The 16,659-nt window shown below is 36.2% G+C and overlaps 1 protein-coding gene across 5 annotated transcripts in view; it reads right to left on the reverse strand.

Moving 5' to 3' along the window:
* The window catches only part of AP3B1 (adaptor related protein complex 3 subunit beta 1), a 152,485-nt gene that overhangs the window by 86,800 nt on the left and 49,026 nt on the right, over positions 1-16,659 (reverse strand). For 4 of the 5 annotated variants that reach the window (XM_062513830.1, XM_062513826.1, XM_062513828.1 and 1 more), the window contains 6 exons: positions 9,156-9,317; positions 6,950-7,047; positions 4,394-4,448; positions 4,244-4,315; positions 1,813-1,875; positions 788-920 (listed from right to left, as the gene is read on the reverse strand). In XM_062513830.1, the coding sequence (XP_062369814.1) occupies positions 788-920; positions 1,813-1,875; positions 4,244-4,315; positions 4,394-4,448; positions 6,950-7,047; positions 9,156-9,317 (583 nt within the window). The remainder of the gene's footprint in view (positions 1-787; positions 921-1,812; positions 1,876-4,243; positions 4,316-4,393; positions 4,449-6,949; positions 7,048-9,155; positions 9,318-16,659) is intronic. The other variant, XM_062513829.1, reaches the window with a different exon arrangement.

The raw sequence follows: 16,659 nt of genomic DNA on the forward strand, positions 1-16,659 counted from the left end.
CAGGATTACCCCAAAAAAATGTCCAGGAGATACAGAGAGGCATTAATGCTGCCTGTCAAGGCTGTGAGCAATGTCACCTAAGTTCTTCGAACTGCTTGAACTTCTGCAGGACACTCCAAAATTATGCTTTTGGTCCTTACTGACATTATTTATTAACTCATATTACTGACTACTTATGAAATAAGAATCTGCCATATTCATTGGTAACTAGTAAGAATATGCAATATTATTAGGTATTAAGTTACCATGCTGCTATACTCGATTTGACTTTATCTGCTCCTTGCTCTGTTACTTAGTGATTTGAAACTTTGTTTCACTATCCAAAAATAACACTAGCCTAGACTACAAAACCAAGCCAAATTTGGGACCATTTATTCCAAAACTATTTCATACATGTTTTCAGTTAGGCATTGATGCACTAAAAAAAAAATTCCAAGCTTTCAGCACCCTCTACAGGCTAACTGCATTGATGCAACTTGAATTGTAACTTAACTATTGCTACCTATGATAATCTAAACAGCACACTTCAATAATCAGAGCATTTTAAGAAAAGGTAGGTAAGTGTGTAATTGATTGCCACAATGAATTAATTTCTCTAACAGAGGATAAAATAACTACTCAGTGAATATCAGAGCCTTTGGAATTGCAGGATTTTTATCCAGTTGTGTCAGCCAAATTCTTACAGAAGTCAGCTCTTGCTTCTTGATGTGATCTGAAGCTTTGTGTAGTTCTAAGAAAACACTTCATGCCATCAGCTACCCAGGAAACAAAGAGAACTTTATCTTACCATCCCTGTTGGACAGCAAACAGACGAGGCCATTAAGGCACGTGTCAGTCACTTCGGTGATGTTGGTTGCACATCTGCCTATAGCCTGGATCGTAGCTGCAGCAAACTGCTTATCCTGGCTTTTCACATAAGTCTAAAGAAACAGGATTTTTGTTAGTCAATATATAGCTCTTGTCAACCAAAGACTTACCACATTATTTTCATGAGGCAGACATACTGTATATTAAATTAACTTAGAAAGCTACATTGCACATTACAAGCTATAATTTTTCATCTCACTGTCACTTTTAGAAGACCTTTTCTTTGGTCACCCATAGCCATGCAAAACTCTGATTTCAAGAAATCTTGGGGCAGGGGGCAATTACCCAAAAATAGCCATTAGTTTGTGTGCAAGGCTGGAGGAGTTGATGAGCTCTCTCTTCAGAGGTTTCAGTTCATTTAACTAGGAGCATCTGTGAAACTATGAATAACCTACCTGCCTAAGAAACAGTACCTTTCACAGAAATCTAGCCAGAGAACTGAAGCAATACAATAAGATGTCATAAGCAAAGAGGAAAGAAAGGAGGACAGACACGGTTTCACAATATAGGCAGAAGATCTTGTTGATACATAAAGATACTGGAGACAATAGAAACTATTTCATCAAACACCTTATGGAAATGAGGTTTGGCAACAAATGCTAAGGGTCAAATACTGCTAAAAGTAAGACCCTATTCATATAGTGACTTACAGTGTCAGTCAAGTTGCTGGAATATGTGTTTCAGAATATGGAATGATTGAGTTGTTTTCATCACTTTTTTTTTTTTCTTTTGGTAGCTGGAAGGAGAGTGAGAAATGAAATATTTGAACTCCTTCCCATATACAAATAGCTCCCTTATCCATTATAGTATGAGATGGTTTAACTTCCATTTTTGGAATATGTCATCCTCAAGAATACTTAAACTTGATAAATTTAAGCCTAGGAGAAGCATCCAACAATGGAAAAAGAGATCATAAGTATAAGCAGAATACACTTTTACACAAACCTGAAATTCTCGAAGCAGAGTTGATATGTTGGCTTCATTTGCTAAATTTGTCAAGATTTCAAGCTACAAGAAAAAAAATCCAGATGTTGTCAAAAATTAAAATAAAATCTTGTAAACAGTACTACATGTACACTATACTTTCATTGTCTGTAAAAGATATTTTAAAACCACCACTCAGAATTCAACAGAGTATACCAGATATCAGTACAAACTGGTGACACCATTGCACTCAGGAGGCTTATTTTCCTTGCAAGTACTTGCAAAGTTTACAAAGCAGGAATCCAGGATTCAGTGACGCATTTTTTATGAGCCTGCGCTTAAGTGTTTCATTACATATCAAATGGGCTTGAAATACTTCTGTCAGCTTTCCAATGTTATACAATAGGCTTTAGCATATAAGAACCACATGACAGTGCAAGAAGAAACAACAGAAGTCACAACTGCATCAGGGGAGCAATAAATTGCCCATAATATTCAGATGAACTGTAATAAAAGATCTTTAAACTCAGGAAATAAACATTTGCATCTATGAGATTCCTCAGATCTTATTCAACATCAACAACATCAGACCCTGGAAGTCCTCCACTTTGTCCTAGTGAGCAGAAGGATGATATACAACACAGCATATATTGTTAAGATGCTATGCTTCCAGCCTGTTTTAACTTTGAATTAAATAAACTGAAAACACTACCCTGCCTCCCCAAAGGGAAGTCATGCCCCAGAAATACATTGGTATTTTTTGACTTGGAGGCATCCAGAAAAGGATACTCAAGTGATACAGTCCACCTGTACCTCAAAAGAATTTCGTAAGATGTATCACTAAGGGCTCTTAAAGATACATACATATCTAGAATAGCATAGAAAGCAAGAGGATAAATGAAAAAGAGAAACAGGAAAGAGCAAAGGAGATTATTTTATAGTACAGGGTGGCTATCAATGGAATATCACAAATATCTTCACTGGACTTTTTTCACAAACTATGAAAGTAAGGAGAAGACAGGCAATAAAATTTTCAACTGACACATTTCAGGGAAGTGAAGACAAAGGCTGACTAAGAAAAGCCATATAAGAGTTCCAGATAGTAGAAAACTGATTAATAAAACAGAAAAACAAATCAACACATGTCTGCAAAGTAATGCTTGTAATTGGGAAAAAACGTTAACTATTCAGAAAATTAGACTCTGAAATGATGACAACTAATTATAACTGAGAATTTGTGATTTAAATAGGTTACTGCAAAAATACAAGCTCAATGCTAACCACTGATCAAAAAAGCAAATTTGATATTGGAAAATAAAAAAACACAAATCCAAACAGCTCAAGAGATAAATTCCAGGGTACTCCTACATATTAATTACTGTCATGGGTCTCATCATTGTATTTTGAAACATGTAGGCTTGAAGTACTGAGGTAGAAGAGGGAGAAAAACACAAGATTTTTCAAAAAGGTTTAAGAGTCTTCTAAAAATGTAATGTAAATGTAAGAGTTTAGGGTCTTCTAAATTTTTCAGCTCTTATGAAACAAATGAGACAATGAAAGAAAAAAACACAATTTCTACTTCTCCACCTCTTCTCCAATATATTATCAATTAATATGGGAATTTAAATATATCAATTTTCTATTATTTTTGGACTGACTATTCTTGGTAACAGTAAGGAATTCCTCCCAATATTCCTAAAACATAGAGAATACTTTCGGCATGATAGTTTCGGCATAGCCATCTTGGACACACACCACTCTTGCACATATAATGTAAGTGCAACATGCATGTAAAACAAAGATAAGGAAAAAATGTTTCTTTCAGAAAACTATCTTCCACTCCTAAACACAGGTGCCTATGACAATCTAAACCAAAACAAGAGAAAAGGCACATAACAGTAGACACTTTTTTAGCATTGTCTTGTCAAGGATTTCACATTTGTTAAAGAGTAAGAACAGAGAAAACAACAAGGAAACAGCTGAAAACATGCATTGAGTTGTGGCCTTGAGGAAAGCCTAAAGTACTTCTCCTATCAAATACTGACTTCAAAGAAAATTTGGGACTCAAACACTGCCCTATTTTGTACAGGGGAACAGACTCTTCTTAAGCTAACAGTATTAAAGACTCTTTTCTTCCCATTAAATAGTCAAACTCCCCATGTTAGAATGCCTGGTTGAAAAAAAAATATAATGCTCTCTATCACTGAAAGGTTCTAAAAGCTGTAGTGAAATATACAGCTGTTTCCACCTGCAACATCGTAACAGGAACTTTCAGATAGCCTGACAAGCCTGAAGGCCCCTTGTGAAGTAACTAAAGGCCCTGATAAGATAAAGTGAGATAAAGAAACAGCACAGAATGACCTGTGTTATATCAGTGAAAAACATTTTACTTTTCTGTTGCAAACTGATCAGTCCAGCAGTATATAGAAAAATTTGCCTTTAATAAACTCACCTTGAGTGTTTTGATCATAGTTGGATCAGTTGATCTAACATAGAAACTCTTCAGGTAAGGTTCAAACATGCCCTGAAAATCAGAACATACTTAAGTAACTCTCCTATGTTTCATATACAGTGTGACTAAAAAATTCTAAATAGGGTATACCTTTCTCTGAATTGACATAGTGGCAATATTTTGCAGGACAATATACTGCACCTCCCTAGAATGTGAAAAGAAAACCAAGAGTCATTCCACCAAATTACTGATACATAGAATAAGAATAATTCAACATGGCAAAGAAAGTCCAATTCTATTTGAACATCAGCTTAGTTATCCATTTGTTTTGGCACAAACATAGAAGGCAAAGCTTATTGCAAACTGCTAACTTCATCAGTTGTTTCACAGGAAGATTGACGCATGATGAAACCAGGGTCTCATTTTTTAAAACTTGAATACACAAAAATACTCACTGACACCAGTGCAATGGAGCCTTTTGTAGGCCTTGGATATTTATTCAAACCAGAATTACATGAATAATTTTGATATAATGGAAACAGCTTTAAAAAGCCTTACATTTTATTCACCTTCTTGAAATAAATATTTCATGGTGACATAGCTGAGAATGAAAACACACAGGCTTCATCTGCAGTGTTGAAATAACTGCATTAATGAAAAGAACAGTTAAGCCTTTCACAATTAGCAAGAATCACTATGACTTTTTTCTCTTAAAGAATTTTTTCCTCAAAAAAGGTCAGGATCACCTGTGACTCAAGGGTATACACTGGCAGACATACACATCTGTAAAAAACTAACACTTTTACATAACAGAGTATGCAAGAGATAGACAATAGATTTATGCAACATTCCACAAAAAACATTAAACATATTTGGAGAGGGTATTCTCACCACTAATAAATGAGTTTAAAAGCCTCCACATGAGTGAGCAAAAAGAAATCTGAGTACTAGTCTGAAGCTTTTAAAGTGCATATTTTGTGTCACCAATTGCTTAAAAAGTAATACTTTACACACAATTTTTCTGAACCGTAAGTGCTCAAATCCTTGTATGTTGCAAATCTCATCCTAATAGAGAAATCATTATACTCATTATCTCCTCTTACTCAAAACAGTCTAATAGCCCTAAGGTAATTACAGCTGCTGCTTACAAAGAAAAGTGATAATAGAGAAGTACTTAAAATCTTTTAAACTTATTTTATGCAATTCTTACATAGGTGCATGGCAATAGTCAGCTCCACATAATGAAACAAGACTGGAAATTGCTATGAGATGCTCTTTCTGGCACTCTCACCCTAACTCGATTACAGCTTAGTTGACATTAATTTAAAGGCCACAAGCAAATAACTTCAAGGGTAAACAGCAAAAGCTTATTTCGAAATGTTTCTAGAAGCAGAAGTGTTTCACTCAGAATGGTAACAGAGAACAGAAAAGCCATACAATACAGAAAAATCAGAAGACCAGTGCCATTTAACTATCTCAGTAGTTTATCCTTTATCTCGGTAGTAGCTGAGATACAGGAAAGAAGTGATTTTTCTTTTAATGAAACCTTAGTATAAACAAGCAAGAAACCACATGCAAATAATCCTTTCAACCTGTGAGTATGAGTTTATACATTATCTGCCTATTGCTTTAGTCACTTAACTCATGTTGCATGAAGAGAATGTGAAGCATACTGTACTATAAAGTCAAACACAAAAATAATAGTGATTCATTCTTATCTGAAATAAAAGCATTAATACTCTATCTAGTCCCATTTTATTTCTTTAACAACTTTTAAATAATAGAGAAACGGAGCTGCAGAACTTTTACAGAGAATCCACTTTCTGATGGCAGGGCTTACAAAAGTTAAGGTATACCTAAGATGAGTAATCTTGCCAGACTCACAATAGATGTGAGCTTTTTTTAAAATTCTTTGTCTGTTTGACATAACTGATTTACAAAGTAAATTATTTTCACAGTGAAGTTCTAGCCAAAAATACCATTTTTAGTTAAAAAGTTATTATAAAAACAATTAATATTGTCTCATGTAAACCATTCAAAGCTTTTCATACAAATACATGGAAGTTCAAAATCTAAGAACTGAACAGGGAAGATAAATACTTCTGTGCAGCAAATACGGGCACGCTATGCAAAAACTATGAAATAAAAATGAAAAAATAGCATTATCTTAAGAAATATGGCAGGTAAGACCTTTCATAGAAAAGCAGACAAAATATTATTGAAGATGATGAAGTCTAAACAGAACATTCTGTTATCTGATATCCAGTGATCACTTATAAATTCACTCACTTTGGGATTTGTATTACAGTGCAGGAATATAAAATATACATCAGAAGACCTCTTTAGTGCTTAGCAAGACAGTAAGGAACTCAACAGAACTAAATTTCCAGTAATTTTTAAAAAATCAAGATATTAAGCAAACCTGTTAGTACTGACTCTATTTAAATCCTAACTAGGCAGCCATGATTCTTGTCAGAACAAAAATCATAAGAATGAAACACAATAACCAATGCAGACCTTCCCTGCACGGGACACCAAAAATTATGGGAATACTTTTATTATTATTCATTTGCTGAGTGAAAGTGAGTATTACAGGACAATTTCAAAATTAAATGAATTGTGTAATACTTACATTCTCATAACTATGGCTAAACAAATATGCACAAAAAAGTACATACTGTGATGCAAACAAGGGACTTGACCTACCTGTTACTACGGAGTAAACGCACCAATGACTTAGAAACAATACCAGCTTCAGATTTTGGTGCCAAATGCCAGTACAGCTGTGCAACTGCCATTACCACCTAAAGGAAGAAAATTCAGAGCAGAACTTCAAATCATCATTCATATCTACCACATTTGCTTCAGACCTGCAGGACTACCAGCTCATTCTTCTTCAGAAAGCTAAGTGCATACCTGTGGCCTTCGAAATCAGCAAATCAGACTGAGGAAGAACATTGGAATAAATATATTTTCACTAATTAAGTACCTTTACTTCCTCCCAGTATTTACTGTATGCTATAATAAATAGAAGGTCATAGAAATAAGGACAAAGAAAAAGCAGTAGATAATTTAAATTACAAACATAGTGATACCATCCTTGATAAATCACTATTGGTAACATCAGCTGTACAAAGTAATGAAGAAATATTCTTTACAAGTTTTTCTGATGTGCTTCTCCTTTATGACTACAGGTTCAATATCACCTTTTATCTAGTTTCCACTCAAAATCTTTCATTCCATTATTCTATTATGGAGTTTATAAAACAACAGCTGCCTTTACTGGAACATTTTGAAGTACCAAAGACAACAAAAGTAAATGGTACATGGTTGTATACCAATATCCAGGCTAACAAAATTCAGAAGACTGAGACATAACAACACCCGCTTTCCTTCTTCTCAAACTTTCTCAAAAATAAAAGACAAAATATGATCTTTATGCTAGTAAGCGTCATGTCACAACCTTTCCTACAATAGTGTCATGATCAGCGCTCTGTTTCAAACAAAACAAATCATAGAGACTCCAAGTAAAGTCCTCATGGTAACAATTCACAATTAACTCCTAGTACCAATGAAATGAAAATGTAATGAATGTAATCACTTTTTTAACAATAAAAAGTGATTACAAACATCTAAAGCCAGGAAATAACATTAAGATTTTTAGCAATGTATCACAAGTATCTTTTACTACTGACAAAAAACATAAGGTCCTACAGAATACCATTAATTAAATTAATTACAGGTAAATTCTGTTAATAGTATGAATATCGCTGTAATAGCAATTCAAAGCGGCATAATTTTGATAACACTCTTCAAAGTGCACTTTAACATCTCAGAAACTTTAACATCAGAAAGTTAAAGATCAAAAATCTGAGAATCAAAACCATATTTAATAAAGAAAATTATAGAATGAGGGCAATAACTAACTGAACCTCTTCGTGAAGTGGGATGGCAAACATATCAAACATACTTGTTCTTTGCATGAAATTAAGAAATATCACAGACACCGAGCAGTGGCTTTTAGCAAAAAAGTTGTAAAAATTCAATCAATTTGTTTCCAAAGTCTGCTGGGCTGCCAGATCATAAATGATTTTGAGAAGAGTCAGATACTTAGAATCTCAAAATATGTTTCAACCGAGAGCTACAACCTGATGTGTTTAGCTTATTAAGAACAGGTGGCAAGGTGACTTAACCATGGTCAGTGTTTTTGCAGTGATATGAATATTCATAATCAGTGGAAGACTTTTCTCAAAGGACATCTAGTCCTGATTAACAGGACAAGCTGAAGTTAGAAGTAGCAACATTTGTGATCTGATTAACATTACAATGATGCATGACGAACATGGCTTTTTCCAGTTCTAAAAAGTTACCTGTATTTTAAAATCTCATTAAAATAATCTAGCAAACCATTTCATAATGTTGTATCTATCGTAGAACCCTGTCTAGGCAAGAACTCTAGAAATGTGGTGCATAATTTTCTACTTTTAAAATGTGAGACTCAAATGAAGGAATAAATTAATTAACCAATAACAACTACGATTTTCTTTGTACATCTTTCCACTAAACTGTGACAATAAACTGTACCAGTTTGTGCCATTCTAATTGCTGAGAGTTTTAGCATCAAGAGCTACCTATGGTAGATCCACTACACATTATATAAGTTGGATTCAAATGCTGTCATACTTTTTCCTAGTATTTTGTTTGTATTATTTGGAGAATGTATCACAATCAGTTTAGGTGTTTCACTTACAAGCTACGTTCTATTCGAAAAAGGTCCATCACACTTTCTAGAGTTACTAAAGGGTATTTTCACCAGTTTTAAAGGGGTATAGATTTTACTCTTCAATTTTTAAAGTTCCTAAAAACAGCTATTTGTGGTTTAACATTTTAATCAAAAAGGATTTTGTCATACAGCAGCATTTCGGCTTTGAAGCAGGGGCTTTGTATTTCGTAACAGCAGCCTGTGATCTGGGTCCATAGCGTAGGTGGTTTTCATTTTCTGATCCTTCTCTTTCTGCTCTTCATCAGATTCATAGAAATTATTTTCATTATATTCATCAACCACTTCATCAACCTACCAAAAGACAAAATTACAAGGATGTACATAGAATATTTGAATCAACAGGTTTTATTCATTAAGGAACTAACATACAACATCACAGTTTCATGCAAGATTTATGTACGTTTTTTAAAAATAGCTTTTGGCTTTTCTACCCATTTGCTCACAACAGTAGATGTACTGACGTGAAAAACAGACTAACAGTATATACAAAATTTCCTTAGAAATAAGTTGTACTGACAAATGAAATATATCTACTATTTTTCAAAGAACTATTTTAGGTACATATATGCCCTTTTTTGGACTTAAAACCTGCGATCCAAAATTGACATTTCTGGAAAATAACTAGAAATGAAAATAAGACATAGGTCTTCAGAAAACTTGGCAATATTGCATGCCCTGGTCAAAACTCTGGTGTAGTGAAAGAATCCATAAAAATGTCTTCAGCACAGGTAGGAGGATGGGGGAGGGAGGAAAGAAGTGACAATAACTTAAAATTGTCATTTTGTCCTGATTTTTATTATAATTTGAAAGGACTTTGAAACTTTTTAAAAAAGAAATATGAGGGGAAGTTTCATTACTTGATGACAATTTTGCTCTCAGCATTTTACATGATGCCTAGCAAACTCATAGATATTTTATGCTATATCAACTCCACTGGTAACTGAATTCCTCCCTTGCCTACTTGCCTACAGAAAAAAACAACGCAAGAGGAAATTTCCCAATCCCAGTGCATCACAACCTGCACTGAAGACAGCTTCCTCTAACAGAAGGAGAATAATTCAATCTTCATTGATTCAGTCTTCAATATCTTAGCCTTGACTGCTAACAGACATGCAGATCAGTACTATTGAATTCAACAGGAATATTGAGTTTGAAACAGTATTTAACTCATTAATAACTGTTACAAAGAAACAGCCTGAGCTCTCACATTTCTGACTTCTTTTTTTTTTTTTAAGAATTGTTTGCTTGGAACATACTTGGAGCAGCAGAGTTCCAATAAAAAGCAGCATATACCTCTTATGAAAACACTTCTGTTTTAAATCTTCTTCATACCCCAACAGCAAAGGCATATTAATATCATCTTCTCATGATATTTTATTGCAATTTTAGAATATTCCCCTTTTCTCAGATCTGCTAAGATCTGGTAGGAAATAATTATGTTCCAGAAAAAGCGTGACGACAATACCCAGGGAAATTATTTTAATGAACTGAAATTCATCAAGATCAAGTTGATGAACACCTAAGTATTTAGAATTTGTAGTCACAAGGACCCACTAAGACAAAGAGGACATGTAATGCTGCAAGATTTGCACGTTGTGATGGATAGGAAAGCCAACTATTATGTAAGAGTCAGAAGACTAGGTTAAAAACCTGCAGCTCCTTGGTGTACAAGAATTGTTACTTCAAATTCTATTAATCATCCCACACATGGAGAACAGTTACCAGACAATGTGAAAACACTCAATCACTCAAAACCCCTTAAGTCTCAAACTGACCTACTGACTATATACAATGCCAAAGGGATACAACTCTAAGTTTAGAATCATAGTATTATTTACATTGGAAAAGACCTTTCAGCTCATATAGTCCAATCATTAATCAGCACTGCCAAGTTCACCACTAAATAATGACCTGAAGTGTCATGTCTACAAGTCCTTTAAATATCTCTAGGGGTGCCTACTCTACTCCTTTCCCAGGCAGCCCTTTCCAGTGCTTGACAACCCTCACTGAAGAAATTCTAATATCCAACCTAAATCTCCTCTGGTGCAACTTGAGGCCACATCCCCTTGTTATGTTGCTTGACCCTGACCTGGCTACAACTTCCTTTCAGGTTATAGCAAAGAGTGATAAGGTCACTCCTGAGCTTCCTTTTCTCCCAGCCATTCCTCACGGGACTCATGCTCCAGACCCCTCACCAGCTCTGTTGCCCTTCTCTGGACTTGTTTCAGGACTTCAATGCCCTTTCTGTCACAAGGGGCCCAGAGCTGGACACAGGATTTGAGGCATGGCCTCAGCAGTGCCCAGCACAGAGGGACAATCCCTGCCCTGCTCCTGATGCCCACACTATTGCTGATCCAGCCCAGGATGCCATTGGCCTTCTTGGCCACCTGGGCACAGCCTGGCTCCTCTTCAGCTGCTGTCACCAGCACCCCCAGGTCCTTTCCAGCCACTCTGTCCCAGCCTGTGGCACTGCCTGGGGTTGTTGTGACCCAAGGGCAGGACCCGGCACTGGGCCTTGTTGAACCTCACACCACTGACCTCAGCCATGGTCCAGCCTGTCCAGATCCCTCTGCAGAGCCTTCCTGCCCTCCAGCAGATCAAGAACCCACACAGCTTGGTGTCACCTGTGAACTGACTGAGGCTGCACTCAATCCCTTTGTCCAGGTCATCAGTGAGCGCATTAAACTGGACTGGCTCCAGTACTGAGCCCTGGGGAACACCACTGGTGGTCAGCCATCAGCTGGATGTAACTCCATACACCACCACTCTTCCCCAGGCCTGGCCATCCAGCAACTCTTTTAACCAGCAAAGTATACATGCATCCAGGCCACAGGCTGACAGTTTCTCAAGGATAACACAGTGGAAAACATTTTTAAAGGCTTCACCAAGTCCTCTTAGACAACACTCATAGCCCTTCCCTCATCTACTAAGTGGGCTACCCTATCATTCCAAGAGGTTAAGTTTGTCAAGCAGGACCTGCCTTTCACAAACCCATGCTGGCTATGCCTAATCCTCAGTTTGTCCCGCATGTGCCACGTAATGGCACACAGGATGACCTGCTCCGTATCTTTGCGCAGCACTGAGGTCAAGCTGACAAGCTTGACAGTTCCCCAGATCCACCCTTGAACCCTCTGCTCTTTCCAGATGGGTGTCATATTTGCCAATCACCAATGAACTGGGATCTTCATGGTTAACAATGCTCTGGCCCCTTCAGTACCCTTGGGTACTTGGATCCTATGTGCCCCAGAGACTTGTGTGTGTGTAAGTGGTGTAGCACACTATTTCCCCTTGGATCATGAGGGCTTCATTCTCTTCCTTATCTCTGTCTTACAGATCAGGGGCTGGGTATCTTGAAAACAATTGGTTTTACATCTACTGTCTTCTTTGCTTCAGAAAGGGCACCTCAGTCTTTTCCTCATCCTTAATACTTCATTTCTCCCCACAGTTTTTCTGGCACACCTTTTTACTTCTCCAACAATGAAAAGCTCTGTCATTTTGTGATCACAGTGGCCCAGAGAGCCTTTAACCATCATATCACACCACCCACCAGGCTTTCCCTGTTCACAAACAGCAGGCCCAGCAGGGTGCCCTCCCTTGTTGACATCCTGACCAGCTGTGTCAGGGCATTATCATCCACACAATCCAGCAACCTCCTGGACTGGTTCCTCTCCACTAATTGTATTTTCAGCAGGCATCTGGTAATTTGAGAATGAAGACTATTGATTGTGAGATTTCTCTCACCTGCCCATATAATATTTCATCCCTCTCTTCAAGATTTTATTTTCCTCTTCTAACTAGCTCAGAAGTCTGCATTTACCTGAGTAAGCAAGTCAATTTTGGCATACACTAGATTATTCTTACAATTTCTGCTATCACTGCCTAGCTTATTTCCAGATAGAACACAGGATTCTCTTCACTCATTTCAAGCCTAGGTAGAAAACCCGAAACTGAACTGAGACACAATAAATTACCATCAAAAGTTCAGACAACCAAGCCAAAACCTCATCTTAAGACACCTAGCTGAATTGTTGCTCTGTTCCCAGATAAAACTTGCAGTACAAGTACTGAAGTCCATACTAAAGAAAGAGATTGGGACAAGCAGTAATTCTCTTCTGAAATGGCACAGAACTAGGTTCAGGAGGGGCAAGCACAAACAAAACCTCCTGGTTCTAACAAAAGGGGAAAGCATTGTGCAGAGATCTTAGAAAGCACCTCCATGCTCAACAACAGTGCTATGGTCCTCTGGAGAAGAAAAGCAACCAGAGTAGTGTTATACTGATACTAGGCCTACATCTTGAACCTCAATCAGAAAAAGAAGACATGAGAAGGGCATAATGGAGGTATAAGCACTATTAACATTAATATGTTTCCTGCAAGCAGAGGTCTGAAAGTAAGACTCTTACACTGTGAGATGAGAGTTTTTCCATTTTAACTATTAATTTAATTATTTAACACATTAATTAACTATTGAATCAACAACTGACAGATTATTTCCTACACAGTTATTCTCCAATCTTCACTGTCTATAGTGCAATACACTATACTGTGGAATATGCTTCCTCACAAATCCCTGAAGAAATATCCCCTGCTAAATATGGGCGACACTCAAATTTTACTTCCACAGGTCTAAATACAACTCATACTAGAGTTGAGAACCGATAGGATTGATGATAACCAGTACATATTAGCAACCTTATCAGAAATACAACCAATCCTCAGATCCTTTTTGACAAGGGAGAGATAACATGAGAGTTCTGGGAGTAGATTCAAATGTTCCAATTCTTTCTGTTGTCATTTCAATTCCTTTAGATGAAGTTTCACAGTTGATTTCAGACTAATCAGTCCAACAGAAGTTTGTTGCTTGGTTTCCTTTTTTAAAAGGATGATTTATTTTCACCAAGATTAGTAAAATAATCCATCTGGTTCTGTGATCATAGCACCACTAGAACTACTGGCTTTTAAAAAACAGTAGGTGGTAAAGGGAGAAAGAACAGAAGAGTGACAGTTTTTAGTTAAACCACATTAAATACCATTAACAGTTTGTAGTCCACATGATTTACTTGTGTTGTTAATAGCTTTTCTGAATTGCAAAATGACTGAAGTTCAGAACCCTGGGAGAATAAAATTATTAAAAACTGGAGACCATAGTATTCCAGACTACAGTGTGCAAATAGACTCTGTGTATTCCCCATCTACTATGATTTATTCACAGCAGAAAAGTGAATATTTTAGTGTGGAAGAACATGCATAATTCTTTTTTTTACATTATTCCAGACATACAACTCAGGGACATCTTCATAAAATATTAACAGCTTAAATGAAGAAACTAACAGACAGCAAATTCCATTAACCTGTTTTTAAACTCACTAAGTAAATGAGCTAACATTTAACTAAGATTTTGCTAGAAGTTACATTTAATATGGCATAAATGTGCCATATGCGACTTCCAGTTAGGGTAAAATAGATAATGCCAATACTACAATTACCTCTTAACAGAGCTTCACACACCCATGTACTGAGTTAAAACAAAGCTTCAGTGATATCCAAAGCATGAATACACAGTGTTTTCCCACTTAATTCCTTAAAGCCTTAATTCCATCTTATACTGAAAAAAATACTCAAATATTTGTATTCCTTGGTTAGGTATAAATGATTTGAAGTTTCTCTACTCAGTTTCACATGGAAACATACTCACAGATTACTTTTGATGCCTGTGGCAAAATTTTGGCAAACAGAATTTTTACTACCTTCCAAAAACCTTTCTAATAGTTCCAAGAACTGTTCTCCAGTGAGTTTTGCATAAGGTAGATTTTGAAGAAAAGAATAATTTTGACACTAGTCACTATTTTTTGAACCTGACTGCAATACCAAAAAACTACTTTAGCCCATCAAGATCTGTATTCACCTGCTGTATGAAGAACAGTTTCCTTGAATAGTGAAAATGGTGGATAATCTATATAATGGTTTGCTACCTAAAGCTTTAATGAGTTATGCAAGATAGACCTGAAATTTTGATGCTGAATATGAACATGCCTACCTAAATTCTTCCACATGCTTTATAGATGACTGTCAGAACACCAGAACAGACCTGTCAATACTCAGTAGATTAGCTGTGAGAAGTTTCTGACAGAAGAGCAGACTTGTTACATGCTAGTATAAGTATGCATCTTCTCCACAACAGGGAATCCTTGAATATGATTCAGGTTTGTCAGTGTATGTAAAGTTTGAAAAGAAGAATTGTTAGCGCTCTTTAAAAAAGGTACAACCTCACATGATAAAAACACTCCACATAATAAAGTGTAACCAACATAATTTGCAGGCTGGCTGGAGAGAGGCTTTAGGAGGCACAAGTGAAATTTGACAGGTTTGCCTTATTAAGCCAAAACAAGTTCAAGATATAAAGAATAAAGGGACCAAATCCTCCACTCCATAAGTAATAGTTTCCTTTCAAGTACTAAACAGTCAGCAAAGACTCCTCCTAAGGTAAGCTGCACATTAGAAACAGTTGTGTGATAAAATCTTGTGCTACTGTGAGTGGACTGATAGAACCTAATAATGGCTCTGACGGCCCTGTAGAAGTAGGAGAGTATTACAAATGCCTAAGTGTAAGCCTCTAATGACATCTTATGCTCCCTTGACCATGAAAAAAATCTGCGTGGATCTGGCAGACTCTGAAGATACAGAGCCTACAGGAGATCCATAAAAACTGAAGACCAAGCAGGACATCTTGTAGCATTTTGAACAACACTGGACACCCAGACAGATCACAAAATTATCATATCATAGTCTGTCTAAAGGTTAACATTTTCGGCTACTTATCCTGCCATAGGACAAAATAACCTAGTAAACAATCAAAATATTTTCCTGTTGAAAAATAGTTATTGAAACATTTTCTTGTTACATTGAAAGAAAACAGTTTTAAACATCTAACAAATTTCTGAGCTCATGTGTTAAGAATCACTGGAAAGGAACAACCTGAGGATTATAAGACAAATGAGAAACACACTGGGTCACAGAGACAGGATGCATGTTACAGAAATGATTACAAGCTGTAGCCATTCCTGAATGGACAGAAAGCTGGTGCCTTTGCTTTCATTAGACCTGAACAGTGTGCTCTGTGTGGTCCTGGATACATGCATTTCATACATGCTTTAAGCAACAAAGTTGCTTAAAAGTGAAGGAGATTTTTAGAAATGTAATTTATGCCTTCTACATCACAGAATATAAAAATATTCAGGTAATGAAATAGTGTTCTGCAATATAACATGCCTTTTACCTAGAAAGAATTTTTTAAGAAGGATTCCTAAACAAACAAGCAGCCATAGGACCTCCAGAATACAATTATTAAGTAGTGCACAATAATAATAATAATAATAATAATAATAATAATAATAATAATAAATAGTCTGTATTATTTATATAAATTATCAATACAAAATTATCTCATTACCTAACACTGCTTCTGTCAATCTTACAAAGATTAGACCTGCTGCTCCTATGCAAGTCTAAAAGTACATACATGTTTGATGACAGTTATATTACTCTGATTTCCTTATATATCATAATTTTGACTTCAATTATGACCATAGTCAATTCATTACCATTTGGATAAAGAGCTCAGAAAGAAAACCAA

The sequence above is a fragment of the Cinclus cinclus genome, chromosome Z (genome assembly GCF_963662255.1).
Source record: "Cinclus cinclus chromosome Z, bCinCin1.1, whole genome shotgun sequence".
In the NCBI taxonomy this organism is placed as follows: domain Eukaryota; kingdom Metazoa; phylum Chordata; class Aves; order Passeriformes; family Cinclidae; genus Cinclus; species Cinclus cinclus.